The 23933-nt window shown below is 36.2% G+C and overlaps 2 protein-coding genes across 2 annotated transcripts in view; one reads left to right on the top strand and one right to left on the bottom strand.

The window, feature by feature from the left end:
- LOC117343167 (transmembrane protein 98-like) overlaps positions 1-23933 on the bottom strand; it is a 40353-nt gene continuing 16420 nt past the window's right edge. Inside the window, exons 2-6 of the mRNA XM_033905501.1 lie at positions 15359-15571; positions 5306-5434; positions 4358-4567; positions 2363-2483; positions 1-1891 (exon numbers count right to left, since the gene is read on the bottom strand). Coding sequence (XP_033761392.1) covers positions 1766-1891; positions 2363-2483; positions 4358-4567; positions 5306-5434; positions 15359-15504 — 732 coding nt within the window. The 5' untranslated portion in view covers positions 15505-15571 and the 3' untranslated portion in view covers positions 1-1765. The remainder of the gene's footprint in view (positions 1892-2362; positions 2484-4357; positions 4568-5305; positions 5435-15358; positions 15572-23933) is intronic.
- LOC117344085 overlaps positions 19986-23933 on the top strand; it is a 32668-nt gene continuing 28720 nt past the window's right edge. Inside the window, exon 1 of the mRNA XM_033906735.1 lies at positions 19986-20445. Within this exon, the coding sequence (XP_033762626.1) occupies positions 19986-20445 (460 nt within the window). The remainder of the gene's footprint in view (positions 20446-23933) is intronic.

The following is a 23933-nucleotide window of genomic DNA, read 5'->3' as shown; positions in this document are numbered from 1 at the left end:
CATTAAATGACCCTGGCTATTAATAGGATGTTAAACAAAAACAAAAAACAAAAATAAAAAAAAAGTGCAGAATATCCCTTTAGCTATATATAGAACATATGCAATTTCAACACTGTGAATTGAGGACTAAGCTGACATCTTACTTCAAGAGAAAATATTAGATCAACTTGAACATGTAGTACAAAATATACACATTTATATATATATCTGTAAATGGTTCTGAATTAAGTCTCTAAATAAATTGTACACAGCTTCTGCCAAAATTTGACATCAATAAAAGCTTTGAAAAATATAACTAAAAATATTTGTACTTTATTTTTAGACAAGAAAACTTTCAAACTGACTTATGTTTAAAGCTAAAATTTGATTTTATTACAAAAGTTCAATTCCTGTCTCATTAGAGTGCTTTGCCATACACATTTAAACTAAAAGTTCCAGGTATCTAGGCAACCCTTTCTATGACTGTGTTCCTATTAAATGAGTTAATTCTTTAATTCAAAGCCAACATTTACAGTGGCAGTTCTTTGATGGGTATTCAATGATTCTGGCACAAGTGGTCAATTATCAGTTTAGGTTTTAATGCTGAATTGCTGGCTACATGTACCTTAAAGTATGAACATTTTTAATATACCAGACAAATATATCCATGACCCTAATTATAGGTGATATATAGAGGTGTGATCAAGAGACTTCAGTAATAAGCTCATCCCGTGGTTCATAGTCTCTCACACCAGTATGATGTCTACAGAGATACCTCAACTCAAGAGTGTAATTTTTTACGTTTAATAGAAGGATATTACGAGGTCGGACATTTTCGGATTAAAGTGCATGAGCTGTCTTTTCCCTACCAAAGTTGGAATGTACCTGAGAATTGAGGGAGAAATGAGCATCACAATCAGAAGTTAAAGGAATTAAACACTTCACAGGACTACGCTGCCTTGGTTTATCACAGGAAGCAAGCAAACATGTTCCCTACATGCCCCGCTAAAAATAGTAAGTGACTTTGACCAAAACCCTGAAACTCAAACTTGTCCAAGTTATTACGGTTCATTATCACTGTGTGAAGTTTGATCAAAATTCCTCAAGGAATCAGCCACGAAAGCGCTGACAAACTTTGGTGTGACGTGCATACGTACAAGACGGACGGAGAGGGAAACCTGTCAGTCCTCCCAGTTTAAGTTGGGGACAAATAAACTGAGAAACTTAAAACTATTCAAATTTGTTTACAGCTGCTTCAAGATTTGAGGATAATCTTATAATCTACAAGCTTAAGTTTATCAGTTTACAGTAAGCCCATGTCTGTTAACATGCCCACCCATAATCTACTGCAGTTTAGTTGAAATGCTAACAAACCCACCCCGACGTTGAGCCAACGTTAAAATATGTGTTGGCCCTCTGGGCTTATTACAGGATATTACAGACAGAAGATTTGGCAACATTTATGTTTATCTATCTTGTAATTCTATCCAATTTAAAAACTTAAAAACATAAATATTATATATATTTGTGACTCTGTTTTACAATGATAGATATTAAGGCACAACACATCATATATTTATATTTTGATATAAACAAATAATTGCATGTATTCATAGGTACATTTGTGTATATTACATTTCAAAAACATTGCTTTAAATTTTTAAATATCTCATTTTATATTCAATACAACGGGTAGTCAATGTCACGTAATGCTAAATGTATCAAGCATTTATGAAATAAGAAGACTGCTTGTCCTTAATGATATGCAACAAATGTTTTGATTGGTCTACACCATCGATGACTGGTTTGAAGGAGTGATTTGATTGGCTATGTCTTGCTCCGTCTCCTCATCTGAATCACATGAAGGAAGTCGACTAGTCCACTCTGAACAAAGGCTGGCCTCTCTTAGAAACTGAAAGCACAAGCATGATGTCATTATTTCTTTTTTTGCTATTCAAATTCAGAATTGTGCCAAGTTATCGTTAGCTAAAGGAAGTAAATGTCCAGTACACCACTCAACCATTCACATTTTTAATGATTAATATGTAAGTTCCTACATGTCAAATAGTTTAAATATGAGCCTTTTCATTAATATGGACAAATCAGTTCGTCTGTTTTAAAATGTAATATTTCAGGCAAATATCTAGATGGACAGATTTAACACGGGCCTTACAAGTCTTAGTCAAGGCTTGTCGGAAAATAAAATCACAAGGTCCATCCTTACTTCATTAATGAACAACCCTGGCCCAAATGATTGGACCATAAAAAAGAAAATGGCCCAGGTGAATTTGCAGCATACACCTGATATCCCAGCTATTCCTATATATCGCTGTAAATAAAACATATGTAGAACAGATAGAGAGGAAGGGGTGTGTATACCTACCCTTAAATGCTCCTCTACATTGGCTAACGACTGATCAATCCAGTCTACCCCTCCATTCATACGGCAAGCATGCTTGGTGACTAGGACAAGATGGCTGACTGATAGCACAAGGGCTGTGCATCTGAAACAGATATGTTAGTGTCACTTTTTATTTGTCTGAAAAATTGCTAATTAATTGCTTTGCTAATATAAAAACGATATTAAATGCAAAAATGAAATAAAACCCGTTTTTCTTTTTTTTTTTTTTATAATTACAAAATGTACAACCTTCTAAATGTTGAATTCCTAAAAGTATGGCCGACACACAAACTCAGAAAATTTCAGGTTTTGATCACAAGTCAAAATGACATGGTACATGTAAATAAGAAGGTGACAGGGGGTTACTGGTCTGCCCTCCTGTAGGTGAGGTCACAGGGTTACTGGCCTGGCCTGGCCTGGCCTCCTGTAGGTGAGGTCACAGGGGGTTACTGGCCTGGCCTCATGTAGGTGAGGTCACAGGGGTTACTGGCCTGGCCTCCTGTAGGTGAGGTCAAAGGGTTACTGGCCTGGACTGGCCTCCTGTAGGTGAGGTCACAGGGGGTTACTGGCCTGGTCTCCTGTAGGTGAGGTCACAGGGGGTTACTGGCCTGGCCTCATGTAGGTGAGGTCACAGGGGTTACTGGCCTGGCCACCTGTAGGTGAGGTCAAAGGGTTACTGGCCTGGCCACCTGTAGGTGAGGTCAAAGGGTTACTGGCCTGGTCTGGCCTCCTGTAGGTGAGGTGACAAGGGGTTACAGGCCTGGCCTCCTGTAGGTGAGGCCACAGGGGGTTACAAGCCTGGCCTCCTGTAGGTGAGGTCACAGGGGTTACTGGCCTGGCCTCCTGTAGGTGAGGCCACAGGGGGTTACAGGCCTGGCCTCCTGTAGGTGAGGTCAAAGGGTTACTCGCCTAGCCTCCTGTAGGTGAGATCACAGGGGGTTACAGGCCTGGCCTCCTGTAGGTGAGGTCACAGGGGTTACTGGCCTGGCCTCCTGTAGGTGAGGCCACAGGGGGTTACAGGCCTGGCCTCCTGTAGGTGAGGTCAAAGGGTTACTCGCCTAGCCTCCTGTAGGTGAGATCACAGGGGGTTACAGGCCTAGCCTCCTGTAGGTGAGGTCACAGGGGTTACTGGCCTGGCCTCCTGTAAGTGAGGTCACAGGGGTTACAGGCCTGCCGTCCTGTAGGTGAGGCCACAGGGGGTTACAGGCCTGGCCTCCTGTAGGTGAGGTCACATGGGTTACTGACCTGGCCTCTTGTAGGTGAGGTAACAGGTTACTGTTCTGGACCAGGCGTCATGTAGGTGAGGTCACAGGGGTTACAGGCCTGCCCTCCTGTAGGTGAGGTAACAGGGGGTTACTGGCCTGGCCTCTTGTAGGTGAGGTCACAGGGGTTACTGACCTGGCCTCTTGTAGGTGAGGTTACAGGTTACTGGTCTGGACCAGGCCTCCTGTAGGTGAGGTCACAGGGGTTACAGGCCTGCCCTCCTGTAGGTGAGGTCACAGAGGTTACTGGCCTGGCCTCCTGTAGGTGAGGTAACAGGGGGTTACTGGCTTGGCCTCCTGTAGGTGAGGTCAAAGGTTTACTGGCCTGACCTCCTGAAGGTGAGGTCACAGGGGTTACTTGCCTTTCCTCCTGTACACAAGGTCATAGGGGTTACCGGCCTGGACTAGGCCTCCTGTAGGTGATGTTACAGGGGTACTAATCTTGCCTCCTGTAGGTGATGTTACAGGGGTTACTGGCCTGCCCTAAGCCTCCTGTAGGTGAGGTCACAGGGGTTACTTGCCTTTCCTCCTGTACACAAGGTCATAGGGGTTACCGGCCTGCCCTAAGCCTCCTGTAGGTGAGGTCACAGGGGTACTAATCTTGCCTCCTGTAGGTGATGTTACAGGGGTTACTGGCCTGCCCTAAGCCTCCTGTAGGTGAGGTCACAGGGGTACTAATCTTGCCTCCTGTAAGTGAGTTCCCGGGGTTACTAACCTTGCCTCAAGAAGGCGGGGATCCAGAGGTGGATACATAGAACTGACAACCTCATCTACCCTCGGATTAATCCTCTTTGCCACAGCGATGATGTCAGTAAGCAGTTCTTGCGTCTGAATCGTCTGTGAGTTTCCCATCGTCATGGCAACCAGCCTCTCTGTGAGTTGATGGCAGGTCTTCAGTATGGAGATACAGTGAGGCATAAGACCCCTGAATAAACAAATACAATTTTGTTTTTAATAATCACAGTGAGTTTCATCTGAACAAATCTTGAAAATTTGTTTTTCAAATGTATAAAATACTCAGAGAACAAGTGAGAACAAGAGAGCTCAGGTACTGGCACCATCTATTGTCAAATTTCCAGAGAAGTTTTGATCAAAATCCATGAATTTTTTATGTGATTCAGTTATTCTTTGTTACAAACTTATTTCAGTCATTGATGACTACTGAAAATAATAAAACTTTTTCCAGTAATTGTTAATGCAAATTATAATTTAATATTTAATTTAATTGACAATTTAAAGATATATTTTGAACAGTAACATTGAAGGCAGATCAACGTCAATGATTTAACAATTTCATAGCTCTTTATTCCAAAACGCTACTGGCTCAATATTAGGATTTAATGGATCCCTTGATAATTGAGAAGTGTTTTTAAAGGAAGATGTTTTAACACCCAACAGACAGACGACAGACATTGATGGGATGAGAGAAGCCACTCTATGGCTTTCAGGCAGGTGGGCTGATAATGGATTCTGAGAAAGACTGCATATATATATGGTTAGGCTAATACTGAAATGATAACTTGTAAAACTGAAGTCTTAGATTTAAATCTGGATGAGCTGACAAAGATACAATCTTGGGTACATAACGCTCGTCTAAGTACATCACAGAGTATCACAGAGTAGCTTACTGATCGTCCCCATCACATTACCCCAAGTAACTTACGTTGCGTCATCCACCCAGTTCTCATCTTGGAGGATGGCGTCCAGCCGCGGGTTATTAATTCGAACATCATCTAGTTCTACATCAGTTATCTGCCCCTGAGGGCTATCCTGTATCAGCTGGATATCGGGTCTGAAACACAAAGCCAGATTTTAGCAAACTAGATCTATAAGTAATCATGGGTAATACTTTATTCTAAATTCATACGTCATATTAACACCCAACAATATTCCAGAGAGAGTATAAATTTTCAAAAGCATACATTTATACATTTATACTGTGTACTATACACTGCAAGTTGTCTACAAAGCTTGACAGATTTCCTGGACGCTAAATTTGCGTATCCACGAAACTGCTATGAAAATAGAATATAGAAAGTGTGATTTAAGCGTAATCATAAATAAGCACAATACTGTGTGAAAAGAGTGAAATGAGGTTACAGCTGAAATACGTACATTGAAATTAATCTCAGGCATACACTCTGGGACATGTACACCTAATTAGGGTGTACACTAAGGTACATGTACATCTAATTAGGGTGTATCTCTGGGACATATATACCTAATTAGGGTGTACACTCTGGGACATGTATTAGGGTGTACACTCTGGGACATGTATACCTAATTAGGGTGTACACTAAGGGACATGTATACCTAATTAGGGTGTACACTAAGGGACATGTATACCTAATTAGGGTGTATCTCTGGGACATGTATACCTAATTAGGGTGTACACTAAGGGACATGTACACCTAATTAGGGTGTACACTAAGGGACATGTATACCTAATTAGGGTGTACACTAAGGGACATGTACACCTAATTAGGGTGTACACTAAGGGACATGTATACCTAATTAGGGTGTACACTAAGGGACATGTACACCTAATTAGGGTGTACACTCTGGGACATGTATATACCTAATTAGGGTGTACACTCTGGGACATGTATACCTAATTAGGGTGTACACTAAGGGACATGTACACCTAATTAGGGTGTACACTAAGGGACATGTATACCTAATTAGGGTGTACACTAAGGGACATGTATACCTAATTAGGGTGTACACTCTGGGACATGTATTAGGGTGTACACTAAGGGACATGTATACCTAATTAGGGTGTACACTAAGGGACATGTATACCTAATTAGGGTGTACACTAAGGGACATGTATACCTAATTAGGGTGTACACTAAGGGACATGTATACCTAATTAGGGTGTACACTCAGGGACAGTAGGGGAGGGGCTAATATGAGGATAAATATGGTACTAAACTTTTACACTAGGGAAGGGGGGCTTATTTGAGTATAGATACTGTAATAAATTTTACACTAGAGGAAATTTTATTTGATGATCAATACAGTACATTGGCAAAATAAGATCAGATCATATCTTTGACCTTTTGACCTGTGTGAATGGAATACAGAATCTGAAAGCAGCACATGGTAGCATTCATGGAATTATGCAAAATTAATTTGTAATATACAGTTCTAGTGTACATACACTGCTTTTACCATCAAACCCTGGACTGTCCAAATCTGGACTGACTCTAAATCTCTATATTGAACTGTACAACATTATGATCTAACCACGTGCATATGTACAGTTCAGATGCACTGTTCCCTGTCATACCAAATGAATAATTGACTTCCTGAGGTCTGTACCAACGAATAAATTAAATGTAACCATCTATTTGAAAACATGACCTTGATAATATGAAATGCACAATAAGAGCACTAAACCATTTTTATTACTTATAAATAAAAAATTTAAAATGCTAATAAAATAAGGCTGCAGCTGGGTGTCCTACACTTTAACAGTGCCCGACCTACCACAGTATCGCATTCAGTATAAATCATGTGTGTACAAAGTGAGAAACACTTTCTGGACTTTTATAAAGAATAATTCACCTGAACACTAAAATACTACATGCCACATCTAACTCCACGCCTATAAAAAACCATTAACGGAGATTGTATCAACATTCAAAACATTATAACTTACAAATTGAATATATTTCCTGTGTTTATTTGTGACAGACATTATCAATTGTAAAAAAAATCAATTAGACATCGATACTGGTGACTTTTTGTATGGGATACAAATATGATATGATGGAGCGGGCAGAAAGTACTCCATTAACACAGAAAATAGTTTACAACTAAGAAGAGATGGAGGAAGTACCTGTACTAACATTACCCACCTTTTCCAATTCAGCTGATTACAAAATGATAACTATACAGTATACATATATCTACAGAAAGAATTCAAATGTTTATTTCAAAATTCTAAATGTTAATTTCAAAATTCTAAATGTTTATTTCAAAATGCAAAATGTTTATTCCACAATTCTAAATGTTTATTTAAAAATTCTTAAATTTTATTGCACAATTTAAATGTTTATCGCAAAATTTCAAAATTCTAAATGTTTATTTCACAATTCTAATTACATTAGTAATTTGATGGCAATACATAGTTTAGTTTGGTGTATTTTGTTTAATGTCCTATTAACAGCCAGGGTCATTTAAGGATGTGCCAGGTTTAGGAGGTTGATCATGAGGTTTTGGTTTGTTTGTTTTTGTTTAACATCCTATTAACAGCCAGGGTCATTTAAGGACGTGCCAAGTTTTGGAGGTGGAGGAAAGCCGGAGTACCCGGAGAAAAACCACCGGCCTTCGGTCAGTACCTGGCAACTGCCCCATGTGGGTTTCAAACTCGCAACCCAGAGGTGGAGGGCTAGTGATAAAGTGTCGGGACACCTTAACCACTCGGCCACCGCGGCCCCATTGATCATGAGGAAAGCCGGAGTACCCGGAGAAAAACCACCAGTCTATGGTCAGTACCAGGCAACTACCCCACGTAGGTTTCGAACTCACAACCCAGAGGTTGGGATAAAGTATCGGAACACCTTAATATACCAGTACATAAATTATACAAACACACATAATTAAAATAGATATTGACTGTTTTAATTATATGTCCTTCATAATTTGATCTCACTCGAGTCACATGTAATATTATAGTGATTTTTATTGACACAGGGTTTTCTGTGCAGTTTTCAACACCAGTATGTAACTTTTGAAACTGATGAATTTTTAAACTAGTGACATCATGGTATCATTTCTTTCTTTTTATTTTCTTATTGTTGCTGATTGATAGTTATTTCAGTATCAAATATTTGTTTGTTTGCTAGTTTATCAACCTGTGAACATTTTGAGACACCATAAACAAAATGCTGGAAGCATGTATGTGCTATGAGTGGTCGGCAGGCACAGTACTAACACGCCCGCCATTCATCTAGGCAGGTATTATTTTTTCTCAAATCGGACATTAAAAAGATATGGAGTTCACTTAACCACATGGATTTTCACGAGTGCTCTTGTTTAATTTCATTCCCGCACTACTTAACACGCTCACCGTTCATTTATAAAAAGACAAAGTTTTTTTTCTCAAATCAGACTTTAAAAAGTATGGAGATCACCTGACCCACAACATGGGTTTTCCATGCATGCTCTAGTTTCCTACCGCACTACTAACACGCTCATCGTTCATTTACAGACAGGCAGTGTTTTTTCTCGAATCAGACATTAAAAGGTATAGAGATCACCTGCCCGACCCCGTGGGTTTCCTCCGAGTTCTATATAACAGTACACGTACCCTCATACACGCTTCCTTCAGCCACCAAGTGTGGTTAAATAACTTCAGTATTTCGCAATTTTAAAATAAAGTTTACATTTTACTGCGCATATGTTATATGCAGATATCAGTTGGAGTAATATTACCCGGCATGTTTGTCCAAGGCCATAATCACAACTGTAGAGATGATCTCATGAGAAACAAAACCCATCCAGGCTAGGAATGTAACCGGGGCAGGAATCTAACACACTGTATGGCATACGGAATAAAATAAAAATTGAAATTTCTGGCCTTGGATTTTAACTTATTTCTACTCTAGCTGCAATAGATATGAGTGCTTATACGCCAAGGCAATTTGGTGCTTACGTTCTTATATATATAAAGTATCACAGGATTACCATTCAAACATTAAAACAGTCATAAAGTCATGTTAACCCTACACATCAGTAAACAATATGTACCAAAAATACACATACAGTATCTAACGACAGACAAAAATGTCACCATCCACAGTAACAAAATCATAAACATTGAATTAATTCATCGCTGTAGTATTTAATGCATATTAAATTAGCCAGCTGACATTAGGTATGTATTGCCTGTATACCTGTGATGGCATATACCTGTGTATAAATACCATTACAACTACTACTGTAGCAAACGATGCTGGTCAAGTTTAATGTATGGAATTAGTACTACAATGTATAATATGTGTATACATCTTAACAGAGAATTCATCTGAATTGTTGGTACACTTTCTACATGTACCTATCTACCGTAAATGTTACAGAGAACCTTAATTATTGGTACACTTCCTACCTATCTACCGTAAATGTTACAGAGAACCTTAATTGTTGGTACACTTCCTACCTATCTACCGTAAATGTTACAGAGAACCTTAATTGTTGGTACACTTCCTACCTATCTACCGTAAATGTTACAGAGAACCTTAATTGTTGGTACACTTCCTACCTATCTACCGTAAATGTTACAGAGAACCTTAATTGTTGGTACACTTCCTACCTATCTACCGTAAATGTTACAGAGAACCTTAATTGTTGGTACACTTCCTACCTATCTACCGTAAATGTTACAGAGAACCTTAATTGTTGGTACACTTCCTACCTATCTACCGTAAATGTTACAGAGAACCTTAATTGTTGGTACACTTCCTACCTATCTACCGTAAATGTTACAGAGAACCTTAATTGTTGGTACACTTCCTACCTATCTACCGTAAATGTTACAGAGAACCTTAATTGTTGGTACACTTCCTACCTATCTACCGTAAATGTTACAGAGAACCTTAATTGTTGGTACACTTCCTACCTATCTACCGTAAATGTTACAGAGAACCTTAATTATTGGTACACTTCCTACCTATCTACCGTAAATGTTACAGAGAACTTTAATTATTGGTACACTTCCTACCTATCTACCGTAAATGTTACACTTCCTACCTATCTACCGTAAATGTTACAGAGAAATAACCTTAATTATTGGTACACTTCCTACCTATCTACCGTAAATGTTACAGAGAACCTTAATTGTTGGTACACTTCCTACCTATCTACCGTAAATGTTACAGAGAAATAACCTTAATTATTGGTACACTTCCTACCTATCTACCGTAAATGTTACATAGAAATGACCTTGATTGTTAATTGGTACACTACTTAAGTATTGAACATCCTTGATTTAACGCCAGGGATTACAATCCCATGCACTCTCTAGATCTTTACCCCTGGTGTATCAAGGATGAGGGCTCAACATCAGTTTGGCTACATATCTCAGAGTATATGTGAATGCAATAGGTGTTCAAAATAATTAGCAGGGCCCATAAGACAGAAAATATATGAAAATAATTTCTAAGCATTCTGGTAGGGGCCATATGAGATAGCATTCCTCTAAGTGTAAATCCCAAATCAGCAAGTGTAGGTCATCCTGTACTATATATTACCCAGATAAATAAAATCAGAAGAGAAAATTCTCCCTAACGTCCTGCAGAGTTCAACGAGATGCTTTGTTTCATCGCTTGGTTCCAGGAGGATCCATAGTAGATACAGAGGCCTCTTAAACAATCCAGGTAAATAACAAAATAAAAAGAAGAGTGCCAACTCCTGAATCCAGGTATCTAAATGTTGTATTGAAAAGGAATGCTGGTTGCCGACATAGATCTTTTACTATATGTCAATATTCAAATGTCCAAACACTATGATCACTGATCCCTTCACTTTAAAACATAAATCCATTAAACAAATCTATCACCTCTCTGTTCCCATGATAAAACACATGTCTTTGATGTCAGACTATCAAATTTTAAATCCCTAACAAACATTATTACTGTTCAAACAGTTCAAACAAACAGTAAACAAGTTTGTTTGATTTCCACTCTACAAACCCCTTAGTTAATATTACATCAATTGTTGATATGTTCGGTTTAACCGATACCACAAACTATTTCCACAATAAACACTGTACGTTGTGGTCTGCCAGTATATTGGAAACTGTACATGTTATTATATTAGTCAGTCTTACTCTGCAAATTTGACTTCATACTGTCCACTGTTATATTCATTTTTTTGTCCTATATACCAATTCCGAAGTAAAATATAAAAACATATAGTGTGACTCTCCCTTTTCGTGTCGGCAAGAATTTTTCAGGAAGCTGAGAAACGGGCTGGTCTGTGCTGTGGTTGTTGTGTCTTTGGGCAAGACACTTTACCCTAACTGCTCTGGACGGCATGTGGCAGGCCTCCTGTACTAGTAAGGTAGCCACCAGCTATAACCAGGAGACTTCGCCTCAAAATAACTCTAGCTGTTCATGAGGCAATAAACCCAGCACACAACAAACAGTATCCTTAAAACCTCCGTTACTTAGAATATGTTGGTATGATTAGTTTTTACCTATAATTTTACTTTATTCAGATAAACAGTTACATTACCAGGTGGTCGATTGTAACACAATTAACTTTCACCTAATTTTACTTTATTCAGATAAACAGTTACATTACCAGGTGGTCGATTGTAACACAATTAACTTTCACCTTTGCGGTCATGGTTTGACTTCCCCAATCAGACATAAAAGGTGTACAGGTCACCTGCCTGAGGACATTGGTTTTTTCCGGGTACTCCAGCTTCCTACGACTGTTAAGACCCCTCACGCTCTCCTATCCAGACCAACAAGAGTAATTAACTTGATGTGAATTGATTCGCAATTGTTGCAATATAAATAAATTTATATTTGCATTTGACATTACAAAATATATCAAAGGTAGCACGTACATCTTCCGTTTCTAATTACAAACTGTGATGTATTCTGATCAATTTTTACACAATCCTGAAAATTAGAATAGAAAATAAATGCTAATAATTATCTTCGAAAAATCGAGACAGAAAATTAACGATTATCTCAGACAAATCAAGTTTGACTACCAATGTTAAGGAACATCGCAAGTAATTGTAGGTCGATGTGAGGACTAGGGCTGATTGCCTGACGAACAGATAATTTTGCTTTGTTTAGTAAAGATTTAAGAGCTAAAAGCACTTAGCTACTCCAAAAGTCTGCGTGGCTATCTGCCAGCCAGGTAATTTGACCTTCGTTACTTGATTTTAACCTTGATAGAAAAAACCAGACATCACCCGATATCTATAGTCACGCCAAAACATGCAAGAGCATTGTATAGAAATGAAAGCAACATGACTGACATTTCCATATTTTGAATTAAAATCAACGTATAATTGTGTTTATATTCTGAACAGCAATCATTATTTAATGAAAATATTTCTAAAATCTACATTGTTGAAAATATAGGGCAAAGTTAATTATTTCAAAACGAGGCTGTGCAGGTGATAACCCCGTAAATATTCCAACGGTTTATAATTATTGATGATATCATATAATCGGCGACAATCTGTCTGGCGTTCTTACATTTCAGACACATGTTCTAAATCAACTCTTAGACAGTGTCCTAACACTACGGGTATGGCCACAGATCTATTGAAGTAAAAGTCACTGGAAATGAATGCCTTGGTTAAAAGTTCTCCTTTCCACCAAGTACAGAATGATGTAAGCTGTCAATCCAAAACCTTTTAATTCCAGCCAAACTACAGTACCCAAATCACATGGGGGTAGGCGCGGACCTACGTCACAAAAAAAAAATTGTCAGATAAAAAATTAGCCTCTCCCGAGTATGGCCCGTCCCACAACTATATTTATCCTTGAGACGACTACATAAAGGATATATGTAGTCGTGGGACGGGTCATACTCGGGAGAGGCTATTTGTTTATCTGACAATTATTTTTTTGTGACGTAGGTCCGCGCCTACCCCCTGTGTATGTGACATATTGAGTATTTCATGATCCTGGGATCCCGATACGAAAGGCACTCTAATGTAAATTCATTAATTTTAAAAATATATATAACATACCAAAGTAAGGATTGCAACCATAATTTTGATTATATATACTTTAATACAAAAGTTGGTAGTTAACAATTTAATACAAGATATGTCCTGGCTGAATGACATAATATAATGCACATAGGGCCAAAATGTATCAATATGATAATACAGTACGGTTTATAGATAAAGTGACATTTCATGGAAAGGCCCATAACTCTGTAAAATAGATATAGAGCTATAACAAACACCAATAGACAGAAGTAGTCAGGTGGGCATGGCGCAGTGGTAACACATGTACACTTGTCCTTCACCTATATACTGCATCATGTTTAATTCCGAGACAACCCTGCATGGATACTTTAATTTAAAGGCATTTTATTTCATAGCTTGGGTCACCTGCCGGACCTTGTGGATTTTCATTGGGTATGTATACTCAGGTTTCCTCCCACAGTAAGACTCTTAGTATGCTTCCATCCAGGCCCACATGAACGATAAATATTAATAATTTGTTGTTTTGCAGTAGTTGTAAAAAGCACATGTTTTCTATCTAATATTTTTGTAGACGTAAGTATAGAGAGGCTCTGATATCATAACAAGCAGAAAACTACATTTGCATAAATTTAAATAATTGGACTGTCACAGGTACCAGAAATTTAAAACCAGACCTAGCTGTATCCGGGTTTACTTGTCATATTAACTGACCCTGCACATAACATTATCTCTGCTGAGTAGGGTTGACAGTAGATCAGAGAAAACAAGGTAATATACATCTCTTAACATTATCGGTACTTATCCTCCCGGTCACCTCATTGTTCTTTTTGACCCAAAAGAAATCAAACAAAACTGATAGCTATATATAGTCTTGTGTATAAGAAAGTAGTGGGGGAAATTTGAGCTTGATTGGTACACTTGAATTCGAGTTACAGTTCAGAATCTAATTTTCTACTTTTAGTGACAATGACCTTTGACCCAGAAATTAAAGAAACCTAAAGTGAAACATTCTGGATAATCTGATCATGAGTTATTGTCCAGAAGAAGTGATTCGCAAGGATCGAAAGATTTATGATGGACAACAGCCTTATAATATCCACATCTGATCTATGATTAGCATAAGAAAATCAACAATTGGTCAAGTAAGCGTTGTTGATGATAACTCTGAATGTAATCTAGATTTTTTAGGGAAACTATTCTCAAACTGAATAAATTAATTAAAAAACATACATGTCATTGTTTTGTTTTCACTGTCATAATCTTAATTTAGCAGATATTCAATATTGATTTTATTTTTTACTCTCAAAATCGTAATTAAGGAGATATTGACAAATGTTTTCCGCCAACTTATTATTACCAGACCCATAACAATTACCTGCAGATTTTCAACATACAAAAATCACATTTCTTGTCAAATATTCAAAGTAAAAGAAATTTTTGTATGTCTTTTCATTAGACATTATATATTATATCACAGACAACAATGTTTTGTGAGGCAACATCGCTGATCCTGTGATGCATTTAACTGACCTTTGTGTACGCAATGATGTAATCAACGAAATCAACAGTGATGAATCTTTCAAGTACACATCATACATATATTGAACATGAACGAAGATTCCCATGAAGAAATGTGGTCGTTACTCGTGAGAAAACAAAATTATAACTTATAATTAGTTGTATTGTGTGAATAATATGTTGTAGGTATTAAACCGTATCCTTGGTGGGTGAGAATAAATGGCTGGGATATTTTATCATTTACTCCTTCTTTACTACTGATGACAGTGGCAGATCCAGACGACACCATATGCATGTTTCCCGTTCGGATCCAGACGACATCATGTTTCCCGTTCGGATCCAGACGACATCATGTTTCCCGCTCGGATCCAGATGATACCATGTTTCTTCAAACCTGCTTTCTCATAAATTTCAACCAGTGTCCAGATAAAAGGTCCTTGTAAATTGAAATATGAATTGAAACATAACTTTATTTGACATTTGACCTTTTGACCTTGGGTGACCTACCTGGTGTCTTTGTGCTGTGAGGAGATGAGATCTGTGCTTTTTTTACACCTGTATTTACACACAACAAATAGTCCCACAAGTGATGCCAGGAAGATGGTTGCCAAAACACCAATCGCTACGGCGACCACCGTATCCATGGTTTCCATCAGGAGAACCGTCCTGGTGATGGTGTCACCGGGTCACAAACGTACATTGTCCTACATTCCGACCTTTCTGGAAAACAAAACAGTCAGATCATGTGTCATGTCAAAAATGATTTACAATTATGAGTTGTAATACTTCGAACAATCACTCGTAGATACACTAGGTATATAGTATATATATATTGTACACTGTAACACAGGTAAATAAAACATACATCTCCCCTTCATGTAAATGATAAATCATATTTCTAAAAAAAAAATCTAAAAAATCATTATTGTAATCATTTTAAGTGTACAATAAAGATATTATGCAGTAAATATAAAGGTACTGTGTAATAGTTATAGGACTATATATATAGCTATCAGCAATTTCCAAGTAAAAAATTTTCAGTGTCTGTAACAGTGTCAGTAAAAAATTTGTACTAGTAAATTTAAAGCTGTTTGATAAAATAATATTTGTATGTACATATTATATATGTAGATATGGAAATGTACAAGTTGTCAATATTAGTATGTAGATAAATATGTACCACAATGTTGGTATATTTACAAAGGCATAACAATATATATACAACATAATCAAGATTGAAGCTTAAAGAGTTTAGTTTAAATGGTATTGTACAACGTCCTATCAACATCTAAGGTCAAGGACAGCCTCCCTTATCTAAAGTCAAGGACAGCCTCCTTTGTGTATTGTTTAACATCCTATCAACATCTAAAGTCAAGGACGGCATCTCTTGTGTATTGTTTAACATCCTATCAACATCGAAGGTCAAGGACAGCCTCCCTTGTGTATTGTTTAACATCCTATCAACATCTAAGGTCAAGGACAGCCTCCCTCGTGTATTGTTTAACATCCTATCAACATCTAAGGTCAAGGACGGCCTCCCTTGTGTATTGTTTAACATCCTATCAACATCTAAAGTCAAGGACAGCCTCCCTTGTGTATTGTTTAACATCCTATCAACATCTTTGGTCGAGGATAGCCTCCCTTGTGTATTGTTTAACATCCTATAGCTATCAACATCTAAATTCAAGGACGGCCTCTTCAACATCTAAGGTCAAGGATGGCCTCCCATGTGTATTGTTTAACATCCTATCAACATCTAAGGTCAAGGACAGCCTCCCTTGTGTATTGTTAAACATCCTATCAACATCTAAGGTCAAGGACGGCCTCCCTTGTGTATTGTTTAACGTCCTATCAACATCTAAGGTCAAGGACAGCCTCCCTTGTGTATTGTTAAACATCCTATCAACATCTAAGGTCAAGGACAGCCTCCCATGTGTATTGTTTAACATCCTATCAACATCTAAGGTCAAGGACGGCCTCCCTTGTGTATTGTTAAACATCCTATCAACATCTAAGGTCAAGGACGGCCTCTTCAACATCTAAGGTCAAGGACGGCCTCCCTTGTGTATTGTTTAACATCCTATCAACATCTAAGGTCAAGGACGGCCTCTTCAACATCTAAATTCAAGGACGGCCTCTTCAACATCTAAGGTCAAGGACGGCCTCCCTTGTGTATTGTTAAACATCCCATTAACATCTAAGGTCAAGGACGGCCTCTTCAACATCTAAGGTCAAGGACGGCCTCCCTTGTGTATTGTTTAACATCCTATCAACATCTAAATTCAAGGACGGCCTCTTCAACATCTAAGGTCAAGGACGGCCTCCCTCGTGTATTGTTTAACATCCTATCAACATCTAAGGTCAAGGACAGCCTCCCTCGTGTATTGTTTAACATCCTATCAACATCTAAGGTCAAGGACGGCCTCCCTTGTGTATTGTTAAACATCCCATTAACATCTAAGGTCAAGGACGGCCTCCCTTGCTTGTGCAAGATGCATGCATATATGCTGATGCATGTGGTCAATATGTCATTTTTAGGTTGATCAAGATGACCTACATTGTACATGTACAGCCATTGTATTTTATTCCTCATGCATAATTTTTTCCTATTTCAAACTATTCCTTTGTCAGTTCTACAGATGTGATATAAATCAGACTTGAATGATATCAATCAGGAGAAGCCCTGATCAAGTGTTGATTTTACATGAAAAAAAAAAAATTATAAGATGAAATGAATGTATAATAAGTTTATCACAGGAAAAAATGAACACTATTAACAACTACACATTATGTTCATCAAATCGGATCTCTCTTCATTCGATATTTATTACAAAATGAACAATTAATCAATAAAGGGACAATTAAATCACCATTATTGTGGTAATATAACCAAGGCAGATGATATGTGTAATGCTGAATGTCAGTTTGTCTTTTTTTTTCTTACAGGGCTTCATTATACATGTATATATATATATGATTATCTGTAGGTAAATATATATATATAGTAATAATAATAAAAAACACAAACCAGAAAATCATACTTTCACATACTTTGAGAGCAAGCTCTTCAGGTGTAATGAAAGGGTTTATTTGTGACGTCATCAGTAAAAGACAACCTAAAAACCTACGTCATATTTTGACAAGTTCTAAGTTCAATGATAATTTAAAATGCACAAAGGTTTCTAAATGTAATACACCGCGTTGCGGTACATGAAAGGGTTTATTTGTGACGTCATCAGTAAAAGACAACCTAAAAACCTACGTCATATTTTGACAAGTTCTAAGTTCAATGATAATTTAAAATGCACAAAGGTTTCTAAATGTAATACACCGCGTTGCGGTACATGTAAACTTATTGTGGAAGGTAGCACTTTCAATTTCAAAAATGGCTTCACTTTTAATGTTAAAAGAAATATAGATTGTAAAAGCCGTAATGTTATTTATGCTATGATTTGTTCTCAATGTAGTGATTTCTATATTGGACAAACTGGTAATGAATTGAGAACCAGAATGACAGTCCATCGTCAACAAATACGTTCGGATAATCTCAGATTTTTAAATGTTAGTAAGCATATTCATAATTGTAGTAATGGTGATTTTAAAATTTTCCCTTTATATAAGATGGATACTTCTGATACAATAAAACGAGAATCAAAGGAGTCAGAGTTTATCAAGCTATTAAAACCAAGTCTGAATAGTGCGTAAACAGTTTTCATTTGTATGTACATGTAAGTTGTTATTGTTGTAAGTTGTTGGTATTGTATGACGTAACTGTTATTATGACGTCATGATCATTATGACGTCATGGTGCAATTGAAAATAAACAGTCTGAAGAGTCCCCTAGACGGGACGAAAACGTTAGATGTTGTCTGAGTCATTTTTTTAATTTTTCCATATATTTTCTTCCACAAGGACTACTATTATTTTTTCTCTATATATTTTACTTGTGGATGTGACACAGACAAGCTGTTTATTCAAGTGCGAAGACCAAAATGGATGAAAAGAGTTACTTAAAAGAAATCTCCGGTAAGTTGACCGAGATGAACAAAAACATTAAGCAACTACTGGAAATCTTTGCTATTCCTGTCATCGAAAAATCAACAACATGTTTGCAACAACTTACTACCGATACACCGGATTACCATTTTACGCCAGACAACAATTCAAACAAGAAAGAAGCTGCGAAGTTACGGAAATCCATTTTGCATAATTGGAAACGTATCCTTAATGAACGGAAGCAGGCTTATTGGAACACTTTGAAATTAACAAAGACCGGGGAAGTATACCAAGATTGGATGGAACGGGACGTTGTCATCATACCGCGAAAATTTAGACCAAAATTGATTCCGGGGGAGAATGAAGATGACAAAGAAATCCGGGCTGAAACAGCTATATATAATTTCCAATCTGAAATGAAGATAATGTTGAACAAAATGAATCGCGCACAAGAAAAATGTCTATCTCTTGACGAAGATCTATACAAAATGATCCAGAACCGAACCCAAAATACGGACATCATACGAATTTTGATGAATCAATGGGAACAAGAATGTCGGAATGAAGAAACAAGATCCGAAGAAATATGGGAGAAAAAAAGAAAGTGGTTGAACGAATATGCCGTGAATTATGGTACGGATGTATTTATCAATGACCAAACCCCTCCAAAGAAAGACCAAGAAAAACATAGATTTTCGTCGACAAAGAAGATACCAAACACGCCTTCTACACCAAAAACTAAAAAAACCTACGCAGAAGCGATGGCGACGCCATCTCCGAACAAGTCCAGAACTACACCTAAGTTACCAAGCATGACGGCACGGAAAACTTCACGGGCTACTTCGCCTACATACAGGAAACATCAGATGAACACACGTTCCCAACGGAGTAATCATAGTGCTGCAAATGACACTCAGGAGTCTCCTGTGAGATTAAATGGAATTACCTACATTGGGAAATCAGCATTTAATCATTTTTTAGGACATTGCCAAAAAATAAACAAAGGAGGAGGATACAAACAAAATACAAAAAACAGTGTTTAACGGATAAAGAGAAAGATAAGAGTTCTACAGGTAAATATGATATTAAACAACCTAAAATTGTAAATCTATCCAATAGAATTTTAAGTATTGATGAAATGAAGGTTTTGTCCAAGGGAATGAAATTTTGTCCTACTCCTTCCGAACAAGATAATACACAATTAAAAACAGATTTGTTAGAATTCTGTAGAAGGCTCCGATTAAATGAAAAATTCTTTAAGGAAGGCACAAGTGATGATTCTTCAAAAGAAGAACCCATTGTCAAAAACAAATCTAATTATAATCCCCCTAAAAGTAGTAACTGTCAATTGGAGGATGTTATAGACAGTCTTAAAAAACTTCCTTTAGACAATAAGGGTAATTCTTCTTCTAATAAAAGAATAAAAAGTAATTTGTCGTTTAATCAACAAAGAGCTATAGATGATCTCCGGAAAGATGATTCTATCATAATTAAAGAGGCTGATAAAGGCGGCGCTGTAGTCATTATGAATAAAACATACTATTGTGAAAAGATCATAGAAATGTTGACTGATGGTGATTTTTACGAGGTTGTAGATTGTAATGCCGATGCGACTACCCGTAACCTAATCGATAAATTAATTGATAAGTTCAAAAATAATTTTATGGAAAAAGAAATTGACTATCTTACTGATTTTGTACATAGTACTAGTTATTTTTACGGCTTGCCTAAAATACACAAAAGTAAATTAATAAATGAAGCTATCAAAAGTCAAAATTCAGAGTGTATTACGATACTAGATCCTGATGACTTAAAATTCAGACCTATTGTCGGTGGTCCAAACAGTAGTACGCAACGTCTCAGTCATTTTGTAGATATACTTTTGAAACCTCTTTGTAATACTGTCAAAAGTTTTATAAGAGACGACTTTGATTTTTTGGACCATTTGCCTAAACATGTCAAACCTCATTCTAAATTAGTTACTTTTGACGTTGTTAGTTTGTATACCAGGATTCCTCATGAACTAGGATTGAAAGCTGTAAAATATTGGTTGAAAAAACACCCTGAAATTATCGTTCAACGTTTTGATCATGAATTCATTCTTAATGCTTTGGAAATTATTCTAGACAGAAATGTGTTCTTTTTTAATGATATATATTACCATCAAAAGATGGGTACGGCTATGGGTACCAAAGTGGCACCTACTTATGCCACTCTAGTCCTTGGTTACCTAGAAGAACAATTGTACGCTATATCTGAACATAAATACGGTAGGGAATATCGTGATTTCCTTGAAAATAACTTTTTCCGTTTTTTAGACGATTGTTTTGTTATATGTCCACCTAATATTTCTATAGAAGAACTAAACAAAGACCTCAATAGTTTACACCCGTCGATTAATTATACAACGGAGGCGAGTGATTCTTCACTTCCTTTTCTAGATGTGTTGGTTGCAATAAAAGGTGATACTATTTCAACAGATCTATATAGAAAGCCTACAGATTCGCATAATTACTTAAATTTTTATTCTAATCATCCTAAACATATCAAAAATAATATTCCTTTCAATTTAGCGTCACGCATAGTATCTATCGTTAGTGAAAAAGAAACAGTAAATACAAGACTAAATGAACTTACAGTATTCTTAAAATCACAAGGCTATCCTAAAGAAATGATAGAAAAAGGTAAACAATTAGCAATCGATAAGGGACCTTTTACATCCCGTCATTCTGTTGACGACAATAAATCAGTATTGCCTTTTGTATCTACTTTCAATCCTCGTAATTTTGATATATTTCCTATTATTCGCAATAAATGTGAAGAACTTAAGCAAAGTAATGATAGAATGGGTAAGGTTTTAAACAAGTATACTTTAATAAATAGTAAAAGACAACCTAAAAACCTACGTCATATTTTGACAAGTTCTAAGTTCAATGATAATTTAAAATGCACAAAGGTTTCTAAATGTAATACACCGCGTTGCGGTACATGTAAACTTATTGTGGAAGGTAGCACTTTCAATTTCAAAAATGGCTTCACTTTTAATGTTAAAAGAAATATAGATTGTAAAAGCCGTAATGTTATTTATGCTATGATTTGTTCTCAATGTAGTGATTTCTATATTGGACAAACTGGTAATGAATTGAGAACCAGAATGACAGTCCATCGTCAACAAATACGTTCGGATAATCTCAGATTTTTAAATGTTAGTAAGCATATTCATAATTGTAGTAATGGTGATTTTAAAATTTTCCCTTTATATAAGATGGATACTTCTGATACAATAAAACGAGAATCAAAGGAGTCAGAGTTTATCAAGCTATTAAAACCAAGTCTGAATAGTGCGTAAACAGTTTTCATTTGTATGTACATGTAAGTTGTTATTGTTGTAAGTTGTTGGTATTGTATGACGTAACTGTTATTATGACGTCATGATCATTATGACGTCATGGTGCAATTGAAAATAAACAGTCTGAAGAGTCCCCTAGACGGGACGAAAACGTTAGATGTTGTCTGAGTCATTTTTTTAATTTTTCCATATATATACATGTATATATATATATATATGATTATCTAGTTATATTACTAAGTATATAACTTAGCAACACAAATGACGAAGGAAGACAACTTTTTGACTCGTGCCCCGAGTTGTAATTTAACATAAATCTGTGATAATACACTTTCATTGTTTCATTGTTCTTACTACAGAAGATGATATGAGTGTTCGTTACGATACCAGAAACTTATATTTTTTATTAGATGGTTTATTACACAACCTAAAAGCCTTTAAAGGGATAAACATACAAACCTGTGCTTTACTATTATACACAGATTATAAGGTCACTTTATATTAGTCATCAAACAACACTCCCCACCTTGCCCCACTTATACCTGTATATATAGTCGTAATTAGCCTCTATCTAGTTCATGTTAATTAGCCGAGGAGAGCTATAGTGTATTTAAGTCTATAGCTAGTACGTATACCTTGTGTATATAAACAATGCCCTGAGCTCGTGTCCGCCCTCCACACATACAAGGCTGCATTGAATTGAGAACAGACTTTTTTTTTATGCAGATAACTGATCAATCATTTATTAGAATTAAGTTGTCAAATCCTCATCAGTATATATATGGTGTAGTGTATATCATATGTATACACAATGTTCAATGTAAACAATACCAACCCTGGGCCTGTCATGAAGGTCTCACACCATTATTTATATATATAGTTTATTTTACAACACTGTCAAGATTCTTATCACTGGAAGTGTACATGTTCAGTAATATCCAAATATGATAAATCAAATTGTCAATGTAAAATTTGATCATTGCCCGAAAAAAACAGCATTTTGGGAATTTCAAAATTTACACAGTTGGAATTTGGAAATTTTAAAAGACAGCGTTATGTTATAATTATGACTGATACTTAGCATACACTTAAAATAGAAGTAAATACCATTTTAAACATTGATAATACAGGTATATGTAATTATCAATTTTGATGATACAGGTACATATATATATATAATTATTAATTTTGATAATACAGGTATATATAATTATCAATTTTGATATTACAGGTATATATAATTATCAATTTTGATGATACAGGTACATATATATATATAATTATTAATTTTGATAATACAGGTATATATAAATATCAATTTTAGTAATACAGGTATATATAATTATCAATTTCAGTATTACAGGTATATATAATTATCAATTTCAGTAATACAGGTATATATAATTATCAATTTCAGTAATACAGGTATATATAATTATCAATTTTGATATTATAGGTATATATAATTATCAATTTTGATAATACAGGTATATATAATTATCAATTTTGATATTATAGGTATATGTAGTTATCAACTTAAAAAATCTAGTAATGAGTCTCTCATTTATTATGCAAAGGTCAGCTTATAATTACTAACTAATACTGATTGGAATTTTCCCTGTGGCTAGTGGCAAGATGTCAGTTTAGAGAACCATGCAGTACCACCAGCAGGATATTTTTTTTATTATGTACTCTTTTAAACCACTCATTTCCCATGTAAATATCCACAAAAATACA

Source organism: Pecten maximus, chromosome 15, assembly GCF_902652985.1.
Source record: "Pecten maximus chromosome 15, xPecMax1.1, whole genome shotgun sequence".
Classification (NCBI taxonomy): domain Eukaryota; kingdom Metazoa; phylum Mollusca; class Bivalvia; order Pectinida; family Pectinidae; genus Pecten; species Pecten maximus.
Note: the sequence above shows the minus strand (reverse complement) of the source record. Positions and strands in the feature narration are given on the sequence as shown.